The 23,732-nt window shown below is 37.4% G+C and overlaps 1 protein-coding gene across 2 annotated transcripts in view; it reads left to right on the forward strand.

Moving 5' to 3' along the window:
- VAPA (VAMP (vesicle-associated membrane protein)-associated protein A, 33kDa) overlaps positions 1–23,732 on the forward strand; it is an 84,448-nt gene that overhangs the window by 37,576 nt on the left and 23,140 nt on the right. For both annotated transcript variants that reach the window (XM_006876236.1, XM_006876235.1), the window contains exons 2-4: positions 14,592–14,744; positions 17,954–18,057; positions 18,410–18,490. In XM_006876236.1, the coding sequence (XP_006876298.1) occupies positions 14,592–14,744; positions 17,954–18,057; positions 18,410–18,490 (338 nt within the window). The remainder of the gene's footprint in view (positions 1–14,591; positions 14,745–17,953; positions 18,058–18,409; positions 18,491–23,732) is intronic.

The following is a 23,732-nucleotide window of genomic DNA, read 5'->3' on the forward strand; positions in this document are numbered from 1 at the left end:
CAACCTTCTAAGTATTCCTTTATATGCGGTTCAGAGTTCTGGGACCAGCCCCTGAACCTGCTTGGTCAGGTATTCTGTGTTGTTGTTGGCGGAGCTCTCTGCTATACATCCACCCAATCCGCCATCTTGTTTGTTCCCAGGATGGTTTTTAGGCAACGAATTTGATGCCATTGTATTTGGCAGCGTTTTCCAGATGGCAGCTCAGATCCACAGCACACACTTTGGAAGTGGGGATATGGAAGGTCATGCCAGTGAGTTTTCCATTCAGCTCAGTGATGACCTTGGCAGTGCCAGTAGATGCAGGGATGATGTTCTGGGTAGCCCCACGGTCATCACGCCACAGTTTCTGAGAGGGGCCACCCACAGTCTTCTGGGTGGTAGTGATGGCATGCACTGTGGTCATGAGTCCCTTTACAGTGCCAAAGTTGCCGTGGCAAGGGTGGGCATACAATTTGTGGTGCAGGAAGCATTGCTGACAATCTTGAATCTCATTGTTCAAGCTCAGCTTTAAATAGAGGCATCAGCAAAAGGGGCAGAGATGAATACTCTTTTTGACATCACCCTTCAGGTGAACCCAAGGGTTCACAGCCTTCTCCGAGGTTGCGAAGATTCCAGTGGACTCTACAACATACTCAGCACCAGCATCAATCCACTTGATGTTTGCAAAATCTGTACATTTCCCATTCTCAGCTTTGTCAGTGCCATTAATACTGGCATGGGTGGAATCATATTGGGCCATGTTGACCATGTAGTTGAGGTCAGTGAAGGGGGTTGTTGATGGCAACAACCTTTATTTTGCCAGAGTTAACAGCAGCCCTGGTGACCAAATCCGTTAACTATGATTTTCACCATCATGTCTCAGGGATGCAGCTGAGATTGCAAGAAAAGCAGTTGCTTGTCAATGGGGAGGAGCAAAGAGCCCCAACTGATTTTTTTTTTTTTCTTCTATTTTTGTTTAGGTTTTTTTTTTTTATTTTAATGTTTTATTGTGAATTTTGTGATAGTGTACATGAGAGAACATCAGCTTTACACTCATTCCATCATCCGTCACTTCATTGGCATAGTTACCATCCCATCCATGCATCCTCACCCAACCAAGGGGTATACCCTGTAAGCCTGCACACCCCCACCCCATCCCCGCCCACCACCACCACAGTCCTCAGCCCCTTTCCATCTCCTGATCTCGAGTCCCCAGCCCCACCATCTCCTGACGTCGTCTTCCCTGCCTCCATCTCAGGCCTCACCGCCTCTCTGGGTAGGATTCCGCTGCCCCAACTGATTTTTGTAAATTGATCTTGTACCCTGCGACTTTGCTGTATCTTTCAATGAGTTCCAATGATTTTGCTGAGTTTCTGGGATTTTCTATGTATAGGGTATCATCTGCAAATAGAGTGGGTTTTTCATCTTTGCCCTTTTGGATTTTTAAAATTTCCCTCTCCTGCTTTATAGCTCTGACTAAGACTTCCAACACAATAATGAATAGAAATGGTGATATAGGACATCCTGTCTGTTTCCTGTTCCCAAAGGGAATACTTTCAGTTTCTTTTCATTGAGAGATTTGTTGTTATGTTGGGGATTTTCCCTTCAGTTATGTTGAGAATTTTCCCTTCAATTTCTACTTTTTAAAAAAAAAAAATTCCAGAATGGATTGTCAGATAACTTTTCTGCATGAACCAATGTGATTCTTTTCTTTTTTGTTTATTTATATAGAGGTGTACGTTGATTGTTTTTCTAATATTGAAATATCCTTGCATCCCTGTTAATGAATTCCCACGTGGCCATAATGTGTTATTTGTTTGATATATAATTGAATTCTGTTGGCTAGGGTCGGAACCGACTTGAAGGCACTTAACAACAACAAACAACAGGGTTTGTTGAGAATTTATGTTCATGAGGGATATTGGTCCATAATTTTCTTTACTAGCGATGCTCTTGCCTGACTTTGGTATGAGGGTTATGTTTGCATCATATTTGGAGCTTTCTATACTTTTCTATGTTTTGAAATAGTTCTCTGAAATGTTTGGTAAAATTCACCAGTAAAGCCATCTGGGCCTGGACCTTTTTTTGGAAGTTTTTAAATGACCTGATTTCTCTTGTTATGTTGTTAAGTGCTGTCAAGTCGGTTCTGACCCATAGCAACCCTGTGTAGGGTTTCTGAGGAGCAGCTGGTGAGCTTGAACTGCTGACCTTGCTGTTCAAACCGACTTGGCAGTGCAGCACATTAACCTGCAGAGTGGGTTTTTGAAAATACATCCATTTCTTCTAGATTTTCAGATTTATTTTGTAATGAAGACTGGTAAATGAACACTGGTAAATGAACTTGGTAAAACCTTTTGTTGAACAAATTCTTAAAATCGTTTTTGAGGTCCCATTTATTTTTTCCTTTGCTATTTGTGCTTTTGTTATAAATGAGATAAACCATTGTCTATAAGTGTAGGCTAGACAGAGTTGCCTTTATATTGTCTTATATTATATTTTTTCTTTTTACATTTAGGACCTTAATCCATTTTGAATACTTTTTTAGTATATGATGTGAAATATGGATCCTGTTTTATTTATCTGCGTGTGGGAACCCAAATTTTAAATATTATTTATAGAAGAGATTCTTCTTTTTTCATATACTTAAAAACAATGTGACACCTGGTGGCACAGTGGGTTAAGCTTTGGTTGCTAATTGAAAGGTCAGTGGTTCGACTCGCCAGCTGCTCCTTGGGAAAAAGATGAGTCAACCTACATCTTTAAAGATTTATAGCATTGGGAAACATGTGGAGCAGTTTTAATTTGTCTTAATAGGATTGTTGTGAATCAATCGATTCAACAGCAGTGGGTTTTGGTATCCCTTTGTTCAGTTCCAAGGACTGCCTTTTGGTCTGTGTACAGGTTCTGCATGAGCGTAATTAAGTGTTCTGTAATTCCCATTCTTCACAGTATTACCCATAATTTATTATGATCTTTGCAGTCAAATATTAGTAAAACACAGGAGAACATTTTTATGGTGTTCTGTGCTTTCAGCTATGGTCTGTCAAATATCAGTAGTGATTTATTCCTTGCTCAGGGTCCACTTATGAATCCTGCTTAGTATCTGGCAGTTCCCTGTTGATGTACTGCTGCAGTTTTTAATTACCTTCAGTAACAATTTGCTTGTGTGCTGTATTAATAATATTGTTTGATAATGTACGCATTCTGTTGGAGCCCCTTTCTTTGGATCTCTTCTAATTGGTTGACAAGGAAGCTGTCTTCCAAATTTCTTGACATACATGAGTGACCACCACCTCCAGACCTACATCCATTTGTTAAAACATTTCAGTTTGTTCAATTCCTGAAGCCGTGTTTTAAACTAATTCCTTTATTGCAGCTTGAACTTCTTTCAATACCATCCTAAAATGGTTCAGTGCCAACAAATTCTTATGATGCAGTGACTTTATAATATTTCTCCCATTTTCCTATGATGGTTCCTGTGTTGTTCAATAATTTGCCCATAGAATATTTCAATATTGTAACGCCAGGCGTGAATCAAGGTGGATATATACAAAATGTCCGAAAGGCTGTAATAGTATATGATTAAATTGTTGATCTTCCATCCTTAATAAGGATAAAAGAACTTTTATCAAGGCAGTAAGTATGTAAACTCAATTACAATGCCACATAAATTTATAGCTAAGAGGAGCCTTAGAGATGAAAATGAGCTTGTTAGTTCTTGTTGTTGTTAAGTGCCATAGGAGTTACATTGTGACTCATAGCAACCCTGCATAGGGTTTCCAAGGAGTGACTGGTGAGGTTAAACTGCCAGTCTTATGGTTCAACCTGACCTTGTGATCCAGTGCATTATCCTGTTGGTTCCAACTCATAGTGACCTGATGCACAACAGAGTGAAGCACTGCCTGGTTTTGTGCCATCCTTAAGTTGTTGCATTTGAATCCATTGCTACTGCCATTGTGCCAGTCCATCTTCTTGGAGATTTTCCTCTTTTTCGCTGACCCTCCACTTTACCAAGCATGGCTTCTCCAGGGATTTGTCCCTCCTGATATTGTGTCTGAAGAATGAGAGATGTAATCTCACCATCCTGGCTTCTAAGGAGCACTTGGCTGTACATCTTCTAACAGATTTGTTTGCTCTTATGGCAGTCTATGAAACTTACTATATTCTTCTCCAACACCATAACTCAAATGTTTCAGTTCTTCTGTGATCTTCCTTATTCACTGTCCTACTTTAACATGCGTATGAGGCTGTTGAAAATAACATGGTTTGGGCAAGGTGTACCTTAGTTCTCAAACTGATAACTTTGCTGTTAAACACAAATAGGGGACATTGGGTCAAATAGGAATAAAGGGTGGTTCTTAATCTTGTTTGACCCAATGCCTCATTTTTATATTTTGTAATGCCCTCTTTATTATTCTGAAACTAAATTTATATATAAAATTATCCACTGTTATGTATAATGAAAGTTTTAACATAACGCCCTAACTAGAATATAAATGGGAGTACTGGTGGGGTGCTGTGGGATAATGCACTGGACCTCAAGGTCTGTTTGAACCCCAAGGTCAGTGGTGCAAACTCACCAGGTGCTCCTTGGAAACCCTATACGGGGTCGCTGTGAGTTCAACAATAATAACATAAATGAGATACAGAAAGAAAGCAATTTAATGATATATAGGCATTTTAATGTGTAAATGTTAGGTTGTGACTACACTATAAGACATAATGAAGTAATCAGATGCTTGCTCCTATTTATATTAAGTTTGAAATTAAGAGAAAACAAGAGTTAGCTAAATATTGTTGATAGTTTTTCTCTAACATGTTCAAGTGAGCAATAGAAGAGCATATATATATTTATATATACATAGATATAGATATAAAATTATGTGATTATGGCACCTAAAAATGTCTACTGACTATTGGAATTGTGTTGTGTTGGCGATTCAGGTACCATGAAGAAAGTGTTGAAAGAGTAAATTCACCTTTTTTTTTTTTTTAAGGTTTTTATTGTGGATTGAGTGAAAGTTTACAGGGCATATCATCAGTTTTACATTCAATAAATCATATACCTTGTTTCATTAAGTTGATTATAATCCCCTCCATGTACCATCAGTTAACAGTATTTCTCTCTATCCACTTTAGCTTTTTAAAAAACAAACAAACAAACCCACCCACTCAGGCATATATAATAATTTACATCTCCAAAGGGCACATTCTGCAAGTCTGCACCTGGCCACCAGCTCTTGGTCCTTCTCTTCTTAGTCCATGAATCTAGAGTCCTCAGCCGGCTCCCCCTCTCCATGCCCCCATCTCTGCCTCCATCTCTGGCACTGCTACTTCTCTGGATAAGGTCCCTCATTCTGCTTTTGCTTCCTGTCTTGAAGGTCCTAGGGCCCTCTGTTTCTGGACTGTAAGATTAATCACTCTCCTTTTTTTGTTACAGAACTTCTATCTTTACCATTGTGACAGTCGCGATTAGTCATTATAACAGTTATTCACTATTGAATCTTACAAATCTTATCCCCATCTCTTTTTACCACACCCATCTAGACAAGACGACAGCTATTCAGTGGGGACTCTTTCTTCCCCTGATACTCTTAAACTAAACTCCCTGTTGAAACCTTGTAAGCCAGTTACTTCGTGCCTTTTTTGCCCCGTCATTTTAGGTAGCCAATGTCTAAGTTGCCCATCCGTATCTACCCTGTGTACAGAGTGGATAGCATTGAAACTTGATTTGAAGACTCTTTCCCTCTCTGTTGGTATTTAGAGTAACTACTGCTCTGAGTGTAGGTCAGGTTCATCATGAAGATGCATCATCTGTCATTGTAGCTGTTCTAGTCTGCTTGTCCTTTCTAGTGGGAATGTCTCACCTTACAAGGTTGTGGATGGGACTCAGGATTCCACCTAAGGTCCTATACTCTGTAAAGGCTTTGCATGAGGCCATATCACTGGGCAAGTTATAGAACCCCTTTTAGGTATTCCAATCAGTTATAGGCTGAAGGTGGGCTTACAAGTTTTCTCTAATTATGTTTCCCAACATTCCTTTCTCGCCCACTCAAGTGTCTGTTTTACACTAGTAGGCAAGGAAAACTAATATTCATAAGGCAGTCAAGGATTTTAGTATTATTTACCCTCTTCAAGCTATACCTAGATCCCTGTATCCCATATCCCTGTTGTTCCAAGGTTGAGTATGCATCACTATTTACCTCTGTCCCACTAGGCCATGTCAAACCTGTCTCAGTGTTCCCCTATCTATCTTGTTCTTCTGCCTCCTCCCCTCTTCTTGTATTGCCCTCCCAAAGTAGACCCCCCACCCCAACCCCATTGTGGTTACCTATATTCCATTAGTTCTTCCCTCCATTTAAGAGAGTCTATTTTATCCAGTAACCTACCTGACCTCACCACCTGGATCTCTGTTCCTTTGTGTTTACCTTTTTTTGCATTGTAATTGTTTTGATCATAGACTGACCTCCCAGATCCTCTGTTCTTATAATTTTATTCTGTTCTTGACTCTTCCATTTTTCGACTGTAGTTGTTGTCTGTTCTTGTTGGTTCTCAGTTCACAGAACTTCCTTTAGGATGTTTTTCATAGCAGGGTTGGCTTTTGCAAAATCCCTTAGCTTCTGTGTATTCTGGAATGTTTGATCACACCATCGTATTTGATTGACAGCTTTGCTGGATAGAGGATTCCTGGGTGGTAGTTTTTTTTCTTTCAAGGTTTTATATATGTCTCCCCATTGCCTTCTTTCCTGCCTGGTTTCTGTTGGGAATTCCGAGTTTAATCTGATTTGCTTGCCTTTGTATGTTATATTTCTCCTTTCCCTAGTTGCTTTCAAGATCCTGTCTTTAATACCTTTGATTTTGGAGAGCTTGATTATTCTATGTCTTGGTGATTGTCATTTAGGGTCTATCCATCCTCGGGTTCGTTGAACTTCTTGAATGCTTATCATTTCACTTTTCAGGATGTTAGGAAAATTTTCTTCCAGCAGCTCTTCAACTATCTCTTCTGTGGACTTGTGTGATTGTTCCTGTTCTGGAATGCCAGTAATTCTTAAGTTATTCCTCTTCATGTTATCCAACATGAATCTTAGGCCTTCTTTGGATTTTTTTATCCTGTTTCATGTTTGTTCTTCTATCTTAATAGTGTTGAGAGATTTATCTTCTAGCTCACTAGTTCTGGCTTCTATCTCTTCAGTTCTACTCCTTTGCCCTTTAAGTGTATTGTCCATTTCTGATATTCTATTATTAATCGTTTGGACCTCTTTCTGTAGGTTTTGAATTGTTTCCAATGCCGTATCCATCTTATATGATTGTTCCTGTAGCGCTTTCCTGACTTCTACCTTATTTTTCTCAACTCCATTGTATAGTGTTTTGATACATTTTATAATCATTTTTCTGAATTCCTTCTAAGGCATTTCCAAATCCTGCCCATCTTCCAGTATGGAGTGTAGGTCTACTTCCAGTTCATTTGCCTCAGTCACTTTATCTTGTTTCTGGCCATGTGCAGATATGATCATCTGCTTCTGTGTTTTTCGCATCTTCAGGGATTATCTGTGGCCTTAATGCTTAGATGGGTGTGTATTTTTTTTTTGCTTTCTGATTGCCTCCAGGTAGATGTGATCAGGAAGTAGGCTTCCCTTTTCACTCTTCTTGAGAAATTTCAAGATGCCACTGTTGGTCGTTTTGATGTAACTTAGGATCTAATTTTTGGCCTATTTCCTTTTTTGTCTGCTTGTCCCAGTCCACAGTCCCCGTTAAGGCCTTTTTTCTAGTTGTAAACAGTTCAGGGCCGGCTGTGGCCGTTTGGTTTTAATTGGAAACTGTCTCTTTAAATTTCATGGACATCTGTACGCATGCGTAGTAGAACCCTCTGAGGGTGGGGCTGGGGTGCCTGCTAGCTCAGGCACCCCTATGGAGGGGCGCAGACAGCAGTGGACCAATGAACAGCTACCAAAAGAGAAGAATGCCCACACCTTTATCTCTGCTGTTCTGCCAGGCATCTGTGGCCGCTCCAATCCTTCCCCAGCTCGGTCTCACCCAAGATGGCGGCTCCTCAAGCAGCTGAGTGTCTCGCATTACAAAGCAATGGATTTCTTGCTTCTTCCACATACTCCCCCAGCTGTAAGCCTTCCAACCTTCTAAATATTCCTTTATGTGTGGTTCAGAGTTCTGGGACCATCCCCTGAGCCTGCTTGGTTGGGTATTCTGTGTTGTTGCTGACAGAGCTCCTTTACTGCACTTCCACCCGTTCCGCCATCTTGTTTGTTCTCTAAATTCACCTTTTAAAGTTTTAAACATAAGATTTTGCTTGTTTTACACAGTAGATGGATTCAATGAAAATATAATGTAATTTAAAACTATGCAACATTGTGTTTAAGTGTAATATGAAGCTCAGTACCAGTTACATTTTTCACCCATATGAATTTTCAGAAGGATATCTTTGAAAATTTCTCACGATGGGGGCATAATTGTGTAGATCTGCCCTTCCCTCCCCAAGAGTTGTTAAGTACCATTGAGTCGGTTCTGACATGTGGTGATCCTGTATAGGGTTTCCAAGGAGTGGCTGGTTGGTTTGAACCGCTGACCTTGTGGTTAACAGTCCAGTGCTTATCCTATAGCGCTATGCCGTTTATCATCACCCACTCATAATGCCCAACAAAAACAGCTTTTAAGAGGACAGCATCACCCTGGGGTTTCTCACCATTGTGTTTGTTCCCTTTTGATAACTCACATAACTTATTTTTTCCTCTTTTGAGGATCTGCAAAGGTAGATTTCATCATGTCTTATTAGCCAGCAGGCTACAAGGGGTTTATGAGACAACCTTCCTCCAGCTTTCCTACTTTTTCCTTACCCCACAAAAATATTGATTGCAAATTTTTGTGATTATGGCCGATGTTTGTTTTTCTGGGGTTAGAATATACTTTCTGTCAGATTATCAAAGGTTGTCTGTGACCCACAAAAGTGAACCAGATATTTCTTTCCAGATCATAAATCTGGTTACTATTTTTTAAAAATCAGGTTATTTGCTAATGGTCACCAGCACTTGCTAATTTTCCATTTTAACCAGGAAAATGGGCTCAGACTCTGAACTGTCTACTGGGAGCAACCCTCATTGAGAGGCTTGGTTAGAGGGACACAGTGGAGCAGAAAATCTCAAAATCATTTGTTAGGTGGGTTTATTATAGCTAACTTTATGTTTTACTTAACAAGGTTAACATATCCTTTAAAATTTTTGTTTTAATCGGTAAGGTTTTCCTTTTGACGTACCGTCTTTATCTTTTAGTTTACATTTTCATGTCTGGAAAGATGACAGTTTATTATTGCAAATTGATAAACTGCTGGACTATATCATAAAACTTAAGTACTATTTTAGAATTTATGCATTGATGCAGCATTTATTGATACTTGGTCAGGTTATTAAAAGACAGGACAGTTTTTTTTTTTTTTTTTAAACCTGTTATTTTATCTTATTGGATAGTTGGTGCTTTTGTCTAAAATTGAGAAATTTTTAAGTAAGTTATTATAAAAATGTAGGATTGCACAAAATTAAAATATTGTGAAATGTTTTCTTCTGTTGCGTTATTAAGAAGAACTTAGATTTTTGTGGTTTTCCCCATGTTTTGCTGCTAAAGTTAAAGTGCTATTTGAAATATTCCTAAAAAAATTATACATATTTTCAGTCATCTGTGGTAATTCCTGGGCTTTGAGAATGTTAAATGGAGTCTTTGTCTTTAAGATTCCTAGTTTTATCACTTAATTAAAATTGTTATCCAACCATTTTGTGATTCATTCAAATAAAATGGACAGATTTGAATTTTATCTTTTACTGTCATATCATTTGTATAGTGCAGTTAGCTTGTTTAAAAACAAAACAAAAAAAAACTACTAAAATAGCAGTAAGTTTAAGATAACATGTAAATTGGGTGATTGCCTTGACTATGTAGTTAAAACATGGGAGAAAGAGGAGGCTCCTGTAAAGATCTACAGCCTCAGAAACCTTATATAGAGTTAGTATGAGTCAGAACTGACTCCATGGCACATGACAACACAGTTAAAACAAGCTGCTCAAGAGTTGATACTTCTTGTATACCTGTGTTGTTAAGTGCTGTCGAGTTGGTGGGTTTGAGCTGCCAACGTGTGATTAGCATGCAGTGCTTATCTTACACCAGGACTTTGCATACTTATGAGATGACTTGAAAAAGTTCAGGAGAACATTCCTTCATCATTTAATTCCATTTTTCCATGAACTTTTTAAAGCCTCCAGTGTATACTTGTTGTTAAGTGCCATTGAGTCGATTCCAACCATAGCGACCCTGTATAGGGTTTCCAAGGAGAAGCTGGTGAGCTTGAACCACCAACCTTGCAGTTCAAATGACTTTGCAGTCTGACGCATTAACCCCACAGCTCCACACCAGGACTCCTGGTTTATACTGGGGCAAGTTAAAAGGTATTGCTACTTGAGTTCCAGTTTATACATTCACAGGTTTATTCCATACAAAATGTGTTTAAACATGCTTCTGAGATCCATGTATGGCTGCAGACAAGTTCCATCAGTAATAAACTTGACTTAGTGTGATTAGGGTGCCTTCATAAGGAAAATGCCCAATCAAAATATTGACTTCTGAGGTGGTCTTCTAGGTCAGTATCGAGGTTATGGTTGACACTTTTTAGATCTCAAAGCAGAAAAATTTCTTACAGGACACAGGACAACCTTCAAAATTATGAAGAAGATTTAAGAAAGGGTAAAACTGCCTTGGTGAGAAAAAGACCAGGAAAGTTTCCCTGAGGAGTTTCATGACAGTGTACCTGCTCATTCTTTGAGAGTAGCAAGGCCTGTCCTTGGAGAATTTCCTTGGGAAATCTTACTCCAAGTACCCTATAGCCCGATCTTGCCTTTTCAGATTTCATTTTGTTCCTCAGATTCTGAGAACCTTTCAAAGGAACATGATTTAAGTCGCTTGCAAGTACCAAAACTGCCATTTTAATATAGTAAATCTAAGAGAATAAAAATCTTCATAAGTGTATAGACCAAGAAGAAGGATATGTTGAGAAACAGTAGTTTTTGTTTAATAAAGGTTGTGTTTTTCTTTAGTAAAGGTTACTGTGATTTTTAGCACTGCTTTTTGGCCTGCTTTCCTATGAGTGCACACACATACACATACCTTTAAAAAACAATAACCCATGCATGCCTGTTGTATTAGATGGTTATTTTACATCAGTATGCTTTCTTTTCTGTAATTGATTCTCTTTTCTGTTCTTGAATGCATTCTTGTAGTTTTCTCTTACTTTGTCTCCTGCTCATTAAAAATTTTGATTTCTTAGAAAATATATTTAAATAAAATTTTTTTTAATGTTTTATTGTGAATTATGTGATACTTTACATGGGAGAACATTAGTTTTATATTCATCCTATCATATATCCTTTCATTGCCATGGTTACAATCCCCACCATGCATCATCAATCAACCACAGGATATATACCCTGCAAGCCTGCCACCACCCCACCCCCCTTACCCTGGTTGTCAGCATGCATCCTCTCTCCCTCTCTGGGTCTAAAGTCCCCAGCCACTCCATCTGTCCATGTCATCTCTGGCATCACTGCTTCTTTGGGTAGGGTCCCACACTCCGCTCTTCTCCCTTGATGGTCTTAGATCAAGTTTTAAGTGTAGATAAAATCATTCTATGTCTTAGGACTTGAAATAAATATATTTTAATGGCCTTACCTTTGCCATGTCTATAGACAAATCAGTCTCTCTTCTCCCAGTTACTGCATTGGGCAGATATATTTTATTTCATTCCCTGCCCTCTTTTCATTTCACTATATTTTTTTGCTTCAGCTCAAGATTTTGCACAGATTAATTTTACAGTATTTAACAAAGTGGGAAAGAAGTACTGTATGGGGTAGATAGTTGGATAGTGGCTGCAACAATGGACTCAAACATAACAACAGTTGTGAGGATTGTGTAGGATCCTTCAGTGTTTTATTTTCTTGTGACCATAGGGTCACTTGTGAGTTGGATCCAACTCGACAGCACCTAACAACAATAGAGAATTTTTCAGTTTGGATTTCCATGATATACTTTAAAGTTATAAAAGACCTTGGTAGTCTTGTTTGTGAAAAGATATTAAAAGATGGAATTTGTAATAATTGTGCATCAAGCCTTCTAGCTTAAAGGAAAAAAAATAAGCAAGTCTCAAAACTAATTGTATTAGAGCCATTTAAAATAGACTTTGCAGTGGTTAGAAGTACAAAGGCAAGTTAAAAAGTATTGATACAAAGTCATAGAAACCATATTGAACAAAAATATCAAAATATGCTGCTTTTATTTTTCAACATAGCCTTCATCTAAGTGTGTACACTTTTGAAGACTCATTTCCATCTCTAATACAAGAATTCTGTGCTTTTTCATTTATACTTGGTCAGTGATAATTTTGGCATTCTTGAGGGACACATCATATTCCTTTTAAATGTTCTTTAAGTTTTGGGAACAAGAAAAAAAAAAGTCTGAGGGTCAAAATCAGTGTTATAGGGTGGATGAGGGTAAGATTTTCCTACTAAATTTTCGTGGGACAGCCCTTACTACCTCCACAAAGAATGAGCCAGATACATTGTCATGTCAGTGCAACTTTCTAGGCCTTTTTCTCCATTACTGTATTTTACTTTTCTTTCAAAATACTTTCCTGTAAGTCCTTATGATCATCCTGTGTCTTTGGAAAAAATCTGTCAAGATTACCCCATTTGTTATTGGGTGTTGTCAAGTCATTTCCAACTTTAGCAACTTTTTAGAGGGTTTCCAAGAGCACCTGGTAAGTTTGAACTCCCAGTCTTGCAGTTAACAATCAAGTGTTTATCCTTCTCTGCCACACCTTTCAGATTACCTAAAACAGTTGCTAGTAACCTTCTGGGCTGACTTCTCTGCCTTGAGTTTAACTGGCCCAGCAGATCTAATTGGAATCTACTGTTTTCATTGGACCTTTTTATTGAAGTCACCTTAACAACATGTTGTTACATGCTGTGGAGTTGGTTCCAGCTCTTAGAGACTTATGTACAGCAGAATGAAACAATGTCTGGTCCTGTACCATCCTCACAGTTACGTTTTAGCCATTGTTGCAGCCACTGTGTCAATCCATCTTCTCTAGGGTTTTACTCATTTTTCCATTTTACCAAGTATGTTGTACTTTTCCAGAGGCTGGCCCCTTTTGACAACATGTACAAATACGTGAGGCAAAGTCTCTCTATTCTCACTACTTAAAGGAGCGTTCTGGCTGTACTTCCAATACAGATTAGTTTGTTCTTCTAGGAATCTATAGCATTTCCAATATTTGCCAACAACATAATTCAAATGCATCAGTTCTCCTTTTAATATGCATATGGGACAGTTGAAAATACCATGACTTAGGTAAGTGTATTACTGAGAGAACTTGCCTGCAACCATCCATTGATTGCAGAGGCTTGTTTAAGTATGTTCCGTTAGGAATAAACCCACCTATGTATGAACTAGGAGTGCTGGTATGGCACTGTGGGTGACGTGCTTGCCTGCAATGTTGTTTGAACCACAACATTGGCAGTTCAAGCTCACCAGCCACTACTCAGAAACCCTATACAGGGTTGCTCTGGGTCGGAACCAACTTAATAGCACTAAGAAACAACAACATATATGAACTGGAACCCTAGTAGCAATACTTTTTGACCCTCGTATATGTCTGCTTCCCATTGGCATGTTTTACATTTATCTCTGTCTCTAAATTAACAGATTCTTATTTTGTTGTATAAATTAACCTGTAAAATCTGTCTTGAGGAGTTTTTTGTTTTGGGGCAAGAGCAAAATTATTGTCAGTTTTTCTCCTTTTGAAAAATATATTAAAAAAATGCTGACTTAGGACCTCTTTAATTCAGGCAGGGCTGAACCAGCTTTTAGGAACTCTGGTGGCACAGTAATTAAAGCACTTCATTGGTTATTTGAACCCACTAGTACTCTATGGGACAGTCTGCTTCAGTAAAAGATTTACAACCTTGGAAATCCTATATAGTAGTTCTACCCTGTTCTATAAGAAGTCCTGGAGTGGAGCTGTCATTTGAACCTCAGGTTGGCAGTTCAAGCTCACCAACCGCGCGTTAGAAACCCTATACGGGGTTGCTATGGGTCGGCACCGACTTGACAGCACTTTAACAACAACAGGTCACTATGAGTTGGAATTGACTTGATGGCTATGGGTTTTGAGTTTGGAATATCTTTTCAGCTGCTTTGTTTTGCAAGTTTATATTCTTTGGTTTTACATCCAAAGTACAAAAACCTTACGTCTGGAATATGTGGCACAGGTCACATAATAAACACCTAACAAGTTGGAATGAATGATTGAATCAAACTTTTAAAAAGCCTTTTTTTGTTTAGCAATATTACATGCTTACTGTATAAATTTTCTAAAACATAAGGAATGAAGAAGAAAATAAAACTAGTGTGTAATGAGAAAAGCATTGTTAACTCTGAAAATTTTGTGTATATATTTAAATACATACTTTTAATAAAATTGGGATTGTATGCATTCAGTTTTGAATTCTGATTAAAGTTGTGATTACAGTTTTAAATTTAAAAAAAATTTTTGAATCTTACAGGCCCCTTCACAGATGTAGTCACTACAAATCTTAAATTGAGAAATCCATCGGATAGAAAAGTATGTTTCAAAGTGAAGACTACAGCTCCTCGTCGGTACTGTGTGAGGCCCAACAGTGGAATTATTGATCCAGGGTTGTCTGTGACTGTTTCAGGTAGCAAACCATGTTCTGAGTTACTGACATGTTATGATGTTGATTAATTTGCTTTAACTAATAGGGTGGAATGTGGAGAAAAGAAAATTATTCTTATTTTCTCTTTGCTTTTAATGGTCTCCTGTCTTCTTACCATTAACAAGCTTATAGAAAATTTCTCACCTTCCTCTTGCATCCTTATTTGTGGGTGTGGTCAGCTTATAAGTAATTTTAATCAGTTAAAATTTTTAGATCTGTTCTTTTTTATAGTCCACTACCACAGTTTCTTCCCTTTATTATTTTGTCTTTGAAATATTACACCATGTTTTTATGACTAATCTCTTTCTGATCTCTAGCTTTTTATATATTACATGCACTTCTTTTGCTTAAAATATGCCGTACCTCATTATTGACTATTGTATGAAATCAGAGTTTTTGTCTAGTTTTCAAAATGCCAGTAGTATTCTGTAGTTGAACACTTAATTTTCATCACATCTTTGTGTGTTTGCTTGTAGTTGAAGAAATAAATATTTCTTTAATACATATATAGCTTGTTCACTCCTGCTGTGAAGTCTGCTGTAATGCCATTGTTAATGTTACAAACTGTTCTCTTGTTGTAGTCCAAGACAATACTGTTTTAAAGATATCATCAAACATAACTGAGAAATTATAAACAAGTATGAGAAAGTCTGTCTTACACTGAGACCATTTATTTTTACTTTATAGAGACCATATATTTTTACTTTATAGCTGTAATTCTCATCTCCCAGACTGTACCCTAGTAACATGGATAGTGTGAACTTTCTACAACGTCATATCTCTGGGGGCATGACCTGGACATGTAGCATTTAAAAAACAAACAAAAACTGCCGGGGTGGTCCTGATAACAGCACCTCATAATTTTGTATCAGGTTTTTAGTTTTCAAGTCCAGAATAAAATGAAAATGGTAAATTATTCAAAGAGTGGGAGCCTAGAAGTAGTGCCATTGTGCATAGTTAAGAAGTAGAACCTGACTTTAAGGACAGTAAAAGATAATAGACCTTAGACTTGATATCAGATGCTGGCTGTAATAAATCCTCCCTCAGAAGATACAGCTAGTATCTGTTAGGTGGCTTTGTGATGAGTTTTTAGTGAGTTTTGAGGTCTGGTGGTCTGAGGGGAGTGCTTCTTATTTGTTTGATAACCTTAGTCCAGTTCAGTAATTCCTAGGAAAAACAGATGCTGTCTTTAAGCCTTTAGCTAGCTAAATTGGAAGAAGATAGAAATATTTTAAATAAAGTGATTAAAATTTTTGATGCACTTATACCCTTAGGAATTTATTAAATGATTCAGAATGACTTTTTCTTTGAGGGCCGTAATATTTTGCTGTATTAATTAATATTCCTGAAGAAACTTTATAGTTTTAAAAGCACTTTGTTAAAAAAAAAAAAAATCACTATGACCCACATAAAACCCCTTTTATTGAACACCTGACTTAAACACTAATCAAACTACTAATTGCACATCATATCTTTGGATTTTACTTTTATGTATAAGGAGCCACTCGAACTATGATTTCTCTAGCTACCTTTTGCTGATAAACTCTGTATACTATATATTCATTTTTTGTTTTTCCTACCATTTTTATACATAGTCATACTCATTGTAAATAATGTCTTTCATGTTACATAGTCTGCAACCATTATAGAGTATTACAACTGTTGTAATTTTTTCTTTACCCTCTAAATTTTGGTAAATATTGGTAATGCTCAGTGAAGTTCATGGAATTTTATTGGGCTTTATCTTGATTGTGTATCATTTATTCTGGGTAGTTTCTGCCCCTATGTATTTGTCTCCCTTTGAGAAAAAAATTTTAACTATGATGTAAGTAAATGGAATTCTCAGCCAGTATCTTATAATGCAATTGATACCTTAGTTATTTTTATCTTCTCAAAAATGCTGTTGTTGTTAAGTGCTGTCAAGTGGGTACCAACTCATAGTGACCTTCTATTGGGTTTCCTAAGAGTGCCTTTTTTTCCTAAAGTTTCCAAAGAACTGCCGACTTTGCTGTTCAAACTGACCTTGTGGTCCGGGGCATTAACCTGCAGTGCCACACCAGGACCATATATTTGTCGTAGAAATATCAGGGAAAATTTCTACAGTATTTTTAATAATTTTTATACAGACATACCTCATTTTATTGTGCTTTATTGCGCTTCACAGATACTGCATTCTTTTACAAAAGGAAGGTTTGTGGCAACTCTGCATTCAACAAGTCATTATCGTAGATAGCATGTGCTCACTGTATGTCTCTGTATCACATTTTGGTAATTCTCACAATCAAACTTTTCATAATGCTGTTGTTGTTAAGTGCTGTTGAGTTGGTTCTGACTCATAGTGGTCCTGTACAGGGTTTTCTAGGAATGACTGGTGGGTTTGAACTGCCAACCTTGCAGTTAACAGTCCAGTACTTACCCTACAGTGCCACACCAGGACTTAATAAACTACACTATAGCATAAACAACATTCATTTGCACTGGAAAACCAAAAAAATTGTGTGACTTGCTTCATTGTGATTTTTACTTTATTATGGTGGTCCAAAACTGAAATTGCATTATCTCTGAGGTATGTCTTTAAGCTGTTATATTGAATTTACATTATATAAATTTAATGTGACTTATAACTAGACGGAGCTTCTCAAAGACTTTACAGACTACTGAAAATCATAAATGCTTAGAAAACAATGTTCATGTAATTACTGGGACTCTGATCTAGAATTCATAAAACTGTGTATTTTTGTTCTATACTTATTTTTGTAATCAGATATTCTTCTAGAGTAGGTCTTTATTTAAAATTCATTTTAGAGAAATTGATATTTAAACATTAATAAATGATAAAATTCTTTAAACACCTTTTCTTGAGTTTAGAAGATATTACTAAATACAAAAACAAGAGCTAAATTGATATCATAACTAATTTTAATAACTTAACAAGAATTTATCTGAACTTATAAGCATTATAATTAATTTTTACAAAGTGTTGAAAAATTTCCCAAGCCAAGGACATCATTTAATATTTAGTAAATCAGAAAGAAAAGAATTGGAATTATAAAGCTGATTCTGGATTCTTAATGTAGTGTTTGGTTTTTTTAATCCCTTTTTAAGAAAATTGCATATCATGAAGGAGATATTAGGAGTGATAAGCAAACACACTCAGAAGGCAATGTAATGTATTCTTTCTTCTTATTTAGTAATGCTACAACCTTTTGACTATGATCCAAATGAGAAGAGTAAACACAAGTTTATGGTACAGACAATTTTTGCACCACCAAACACTTCAGATATGGAAGCTGTGGTAAGTGTAGAGTTTAAACGGAATTTATTTTGGAAAATGTTTAAACTGTGCATTTTGTATACCTCTCAATTTATTAGAGAAACATAGTAATTTTGAAATAGTGTTACTAAGATGAAAGTCCTGTAATCTTTAGAAATGTTAGTATGATTTTAGCATGATATTAGTAACTTGTTTAGTATTAGTATTTGGTATTGTGGTTCCATTCATACTGCAGCAGAGAATCCTGGTTTAGCCCCAGACTCTTTACCACTGCTCTTAGCAGCTACTACTAATCCTTCAGTTGTCCTTTGAAGCAAAGCTGTTTTCCATAATCATACCTCCTTTGTCTTACATTGGTTTTATTTGGTTTTAGTGGAAAGAAGCAAAACCTGATGAATTAATGGATTCTAAATTGAGATGTGTTTTTGAAATGCCCAATGAAAATGATAAATTGGTAAGTAGGACATGTAAGATCATAAGGAAAATGGAAGCTGTCAAGCTCTGAATTAGTTTGGAATTAGCTTTGGTTGTTTTTGGCATTGGTGGATGTATGACTTTTCTACTTTATTAAGACTCGATGCTTATTTGACTTTTTTGGGTGACATTTTATTTATCTAAGAAGAAAGTAATATTCACTTTTAGGTATAAATTGCATGTTGGAGACAGAATCTGTTAATTCTGTCAAATTTTTACTACTTAACCACTTTGTTTATACACACACACACACACACACACACACACACACACACACACACATATATACATATGGTTCATTCTCACCAGGTGCTCCTTAGAAACTTTATACAGGGTTGCCATGAGTCAGGACCAATTCGATGACACTTAACAACAAACAACAATATAAATTCTTGTTGATCACTGAACCTTTTTGTTTGTTGTTAAGTGCTGTTGAATTAGTTCCAACTCATGGCAACCCTGTATAAGGTTTCCAAGGAGTGCCTGGTGAGTTTGAACCACCAACCATGCAGTTCAAACCAATCTTGGGGTCCAGTTCATTATGCTGCAGTGCCATACCATGACTCACTCACTCACTCTCTCTATGTATATATATATGAAACTTTCCATTATCTTTAAATTTCTATTTTTCCACTAACTTTTGAAGCTCCTTTATGTACACATAAATATAAATAAATAAATAAAGGTAAATTGTCTTTTGGCAACCATATTCCAGCCTTTTGAGGGGAAAGGAACTAATTTACACAGACGTCTATTCCCAAGTATTTTGTTTACTTTGGTTTTCTGTCAAAATTCATTCAATCAATTTTTTTATTTAGTAAATAATCTTTACATTGTTTGTTAATTAGCATGAGGCAAATTAAATTTGAAGGGAACACTGGATGAGTTTTTAAAAATAGTCATTTATAATGTATAGAATGGATTGTGACAACTCTCTCTGTTCCCTTTCTGGAATACAGATTTGAATACTTCCTTTTCTGTGGGACTGGAGAGGTGTCTTTTTGGTGACTTAACATATGTGATAATATGGATAATTAAAATTGTTTGGCACAATTCGGCTTTATTCTGACATCACTATTGCTTTGATATGAAGGACATTTGCCCTATTGAAAAGTAATTGCAAATTACTACATGAGCTCAATTATTGTGTTAATCTTTTGGGTAAACTGAAGGAACAGAGTTCCCAAATGATAATTAGCTGTTGATCAAAGTATTTATTGCATTTTTAATGCTTTTTAGATAGTGATTTTGATGTATTTGTCAAAACAAAAACACATACTATATATACTATCAGAGGACCTTTGGTGGCAGTGTAGGATAAGCACTGAACTTCTGACTACAAGATAGTTCAAACCCAACAACTCTTCCATATGAGTCTCATGAAAATTTACAGCCTTGGAAACTATGGAGAATTGTGATGAGTCGGAATTGACTCGATGTAAGTGGGTTTTGCTTTTTTTGTTTTTAATGTTTAATTATGTATTATCAGGGGAAATGTACCTGTGTATATTTGTACTGTAAAGTGAGGATTGGATTGCGTGGTTATATTTCTCAGTTGGATTTTGCTTACCCTTTTGGCTAAGCTGCCAGGAAGCTAATAGGTAGATTGTACAGCTCTTATTATTGGAATCCAGAGCACATAACAGTGCTGAAGTTAGAATTTTAATGTTGGGTTTTTCTTTTATGACAGTCATTTAATAAAGATAGCTAGGTAGAGCTCTTTCAACTAGGCTTTTCTGGATAGCAGACAATGTGAGATTCATATCTAAAAAGGATTGGAATGACGGTTGAGCTTAGCCATTTTACTATCCCAGAGAGAATCATAGGCATACTTGCCATGTAGTGCTTAAATGCAGTTCCCTGACTTCGCACACGATTTAGCACTGACAGTTTATGCCTAAAATCCTTTCAGAGTAGGTATTACTAGTAAACCAAAGGTGGTTCAGTAGCTTCAAAATACTCCATTCCAGAGAATATCTGATTCTGAGCCTGGATGAGCCAGTCACAGAATATTACTAATCAAACTACTTGAACTTGTATGTTTTTGTTAAGTGCTGTTAAGTGTATTCCAAGCCATAGCAACCTTGCATAGGGTTTCTGAGAAGTGGTGGATTTGAACTGCTGACCTTGCAGTTCAAACTGGCGTTGAAGTTGAGTGTTTATCCTACAGCACCACCAGGTGTTGTTATTATCAATTAAATTTTAGGGAGTATCTGATGAAGATAATGATGATTTAAAAATTCTGTTTTGGAAAACTTAAGAACATAGAAAAATACAAGGGTGAGGCAAAAAGTAAGTATGCTTACTCTGGCTCTAGGATTTATTTTAATCAATTTTTTAGAAAAGATAAACACACTCATTGACATAATGAGTGTGTTTTTCAATATACTTGCGTTTCAATATACTTTGTCCATCTGTCAACAAACTTAGTATTCACTTACTAAAAAATGTTTTAGGCTGAACTTCAAGCCACGAACACACCACTGTCTTTACTTCTTCATCAGAGGTGAATCTTTGTCTTGGAAGGTTTGCTTTCAGCGGACCAAACAGGTGAAAGTCTAATGGAGCAAGATCAGGACTAAATAGTGGGGATGACTTTTTAACACCTCAAAACAAAGTTTTTGCAGAATATCAGCAGTATGGGCAGAGGTGTGCCGATGTGCGTTGCCATGTAAGATTACAACACAGTTGGATAGCATTCCTCTGCGTTTAATCCAATGTTTAGGCTTCAGCCCTTCAGTGAGCATCTCAGCTATAAGTGGCACTGTTGATAGTTGAGCCTTTCTCCTGATAGTGTTCCAATACCTGCCTTTGAGATGCCCCAAAACTGTAAGCTTCAATTTTCCAGCTGATGGTTGACTTTTGAACTTTTTCTTGGTCAGCAACTGAGGATGTTTCCATCCCATACTCTACTGTTTATTCTCAGGTTCATAGTGATGAATCCATGTCTTGTAACCAGTAATGATCCCTCCTCCCCCCCAATCAGGAATATATAATAATTTAAACAACCAAAAGTCACATTCTGCAAGACTGCCTCCTGGCCGCCGGCACTCAGTCTATCTCTTTCCATGAGTCTAGAGTCCTCAGCCACCACTTGTGGGTCAGTTTGTTGTACATTGGTGGCTTTTGAGTTGCTGTGATTCTAGAAGCTGGTGAACATCAACCGTTTCCTTTTGGTACAGTGACTACGCAAGGTATAGTAAGTCCAAAGTGCATTTAGGGAAGTCGCAAAGAACAAGGCTCCAAGAATTGATGGGATAAAAATTGAAATTGAATTGAAATCTTTCAAGATAGTGAGGCGGCACTAAAAGCACTCACTCATCTATGCCAAGAAACTTGGAAGGCAACTATCTGGCTGACTGATTGGAAGAGATCCGTAATTGTGCCCATTCCAAAGAGAGGTGACTCAATGGAATGTGGAAATCATTGGACAATATCTTTGATAGCCCGTGCGAGTAAAGTTTTACTAAAGGTGATACAGAAACGGCTGCAAGCATACAGTGACAGAGAACTCTAAGAGGTTCAAGCTGGATTCAGAAGAGGCCATGGAATGAGGGATATCATTGCTGATGTTCAGTGGATTTTGGCTGAAAGCAGAGAATACCAGAAACATGTGTATCTGTGCTTTATTGACTACGCAAAGGCTTTCAATGTGTGGATCACGACAAACTATGGACAACATTGCGAAGTATGAGTATTCCTGAACTTAATTGTGCTCATAAGGAATCTGTACATGGACCAAGAGGCAGTTGTTCAAACAGAATTTGGGAACACTTAATAGTTTCAAATTAAGAAAGGTGTGTGACAAGGTTGTATTCTTTCACCATACTTCCTCAACCTGTATGCTGAGCAAATAATCCGAGAAGCTGGGTTATATGAAGAAGAAAACGTGGCATCAGGATTGTAGAAAGACTCATTAACAACTGCAATATGCAGATGATACATCCTTGCTTGCTGGAAGTGAAGAGGACTTAAAATATTTACTGATGAAGATCAAAGACCACAGCCTTTGGTATGAATTGCATCTCAATGTAAAGAAAACAAAAATCCATACCACTGGGCCAATAAACTACATTCTTATCAATGGAGAAAACATTGAAGTTGTCAAGGAATTCATTCTTCTTGGATCAATTATCAACACTTTGGAAGCAGCAGTCAAGAAATGAAACGGCATATTGCATTAGGCAAATCTGCTGCACAAGATCTTTTTAAAGTGCTGAAGAGCAAAGATGTCAGCTTGAGGACTAAGGTGCACCTGACCCAAGCCATAATATATTCAGTAACCTCATATGCATGCTAAAGCTGGACAGTGAATATGGAAGATCATAGAAGAATTGATGCTTTTGAATTATGGTGTTGTAGAATATTGAAAGTGCCATGGACTGCTGAAAGAACCAATAGATCTGTGTTGCAAGAAGTGCAGCCAGAGTGCCTCTTGTAGGTTAGGATGGCCAGACTTTGTCTCTCATACTTAGGACATGTTGTCAGGAGAGACTAGTTGCTGAAGAAGGATATCATGTTTGGTAAGGTCAGAGAAAAAGAGGAAGACCCCCAGCAAGATGGATTTGCAAAGTGGCAGCATCAATGGGCTCAAGCGTGGCAACAGTTGTGAGGTTGGCCCAGGTCCCGACAGTGTTTCGTGCTGTTGTACATAGGGTTGCTATGAGTCGGTACTGACTCAATGGCACTAACTATAACAACAACTAGAGTCCTCAGCTGCTCCCTCTCTCCATGTCCTAATCTCTGTCTCCATCTCTGTTGTCACTACTTCTCTGGATAGGGTTGCACATTCTACTTGTGTTCTTCTCCCTTGCTGGTCCTAGGGACCTCTGTTTCTGGACTGTACGATTAAGTACTCCACCATTTTTGTTATAAAACTTCTACCTTTACAGCTATGACAAAGCGCAGTTAGTCATGATAACAGTTACTCACTGTTGAATGATAACAAACTTATCCCCATCTCTTTTTGACTAGGCCTGTCTAGACAAGATGAAATTTATTCAGTGGGGGGACTCTGTCTTCCCCCACACACTCTGAAACTAAACTCCCTCTTGAAAACTTGTAAGCCAGTCAATTTGTGCCATTATCGCCCCTTCATTTTAGATAGCCAGTGTGTCTTAAGTTGCTTGTCCCTATCAACCCTGTATTCAGAGGGGATAGGATTGACACTTGATGTGAAGACTCCTTCCCTCTCTGTTGGCATTTTGAGCAACTATATCCAT

The sequence above is a fragment of the Chrysochloris asiatica genome, unplaced genomic scaffold, assembly GCF_000296735.1.
Source record: "Chrysochloris asiatica unplaced genomic scaffold, ChrAsi1.0 scaffold00368, whole genome shotgun sequence".
Classification (NCBI taxonomy): domain Eukaryota; kingdom Metazoa; phylum Chordata; class Mammalia; order Afrosoricida; family Chrysochloridae; genus Chrysochloris; species Chrysochloris asiatica.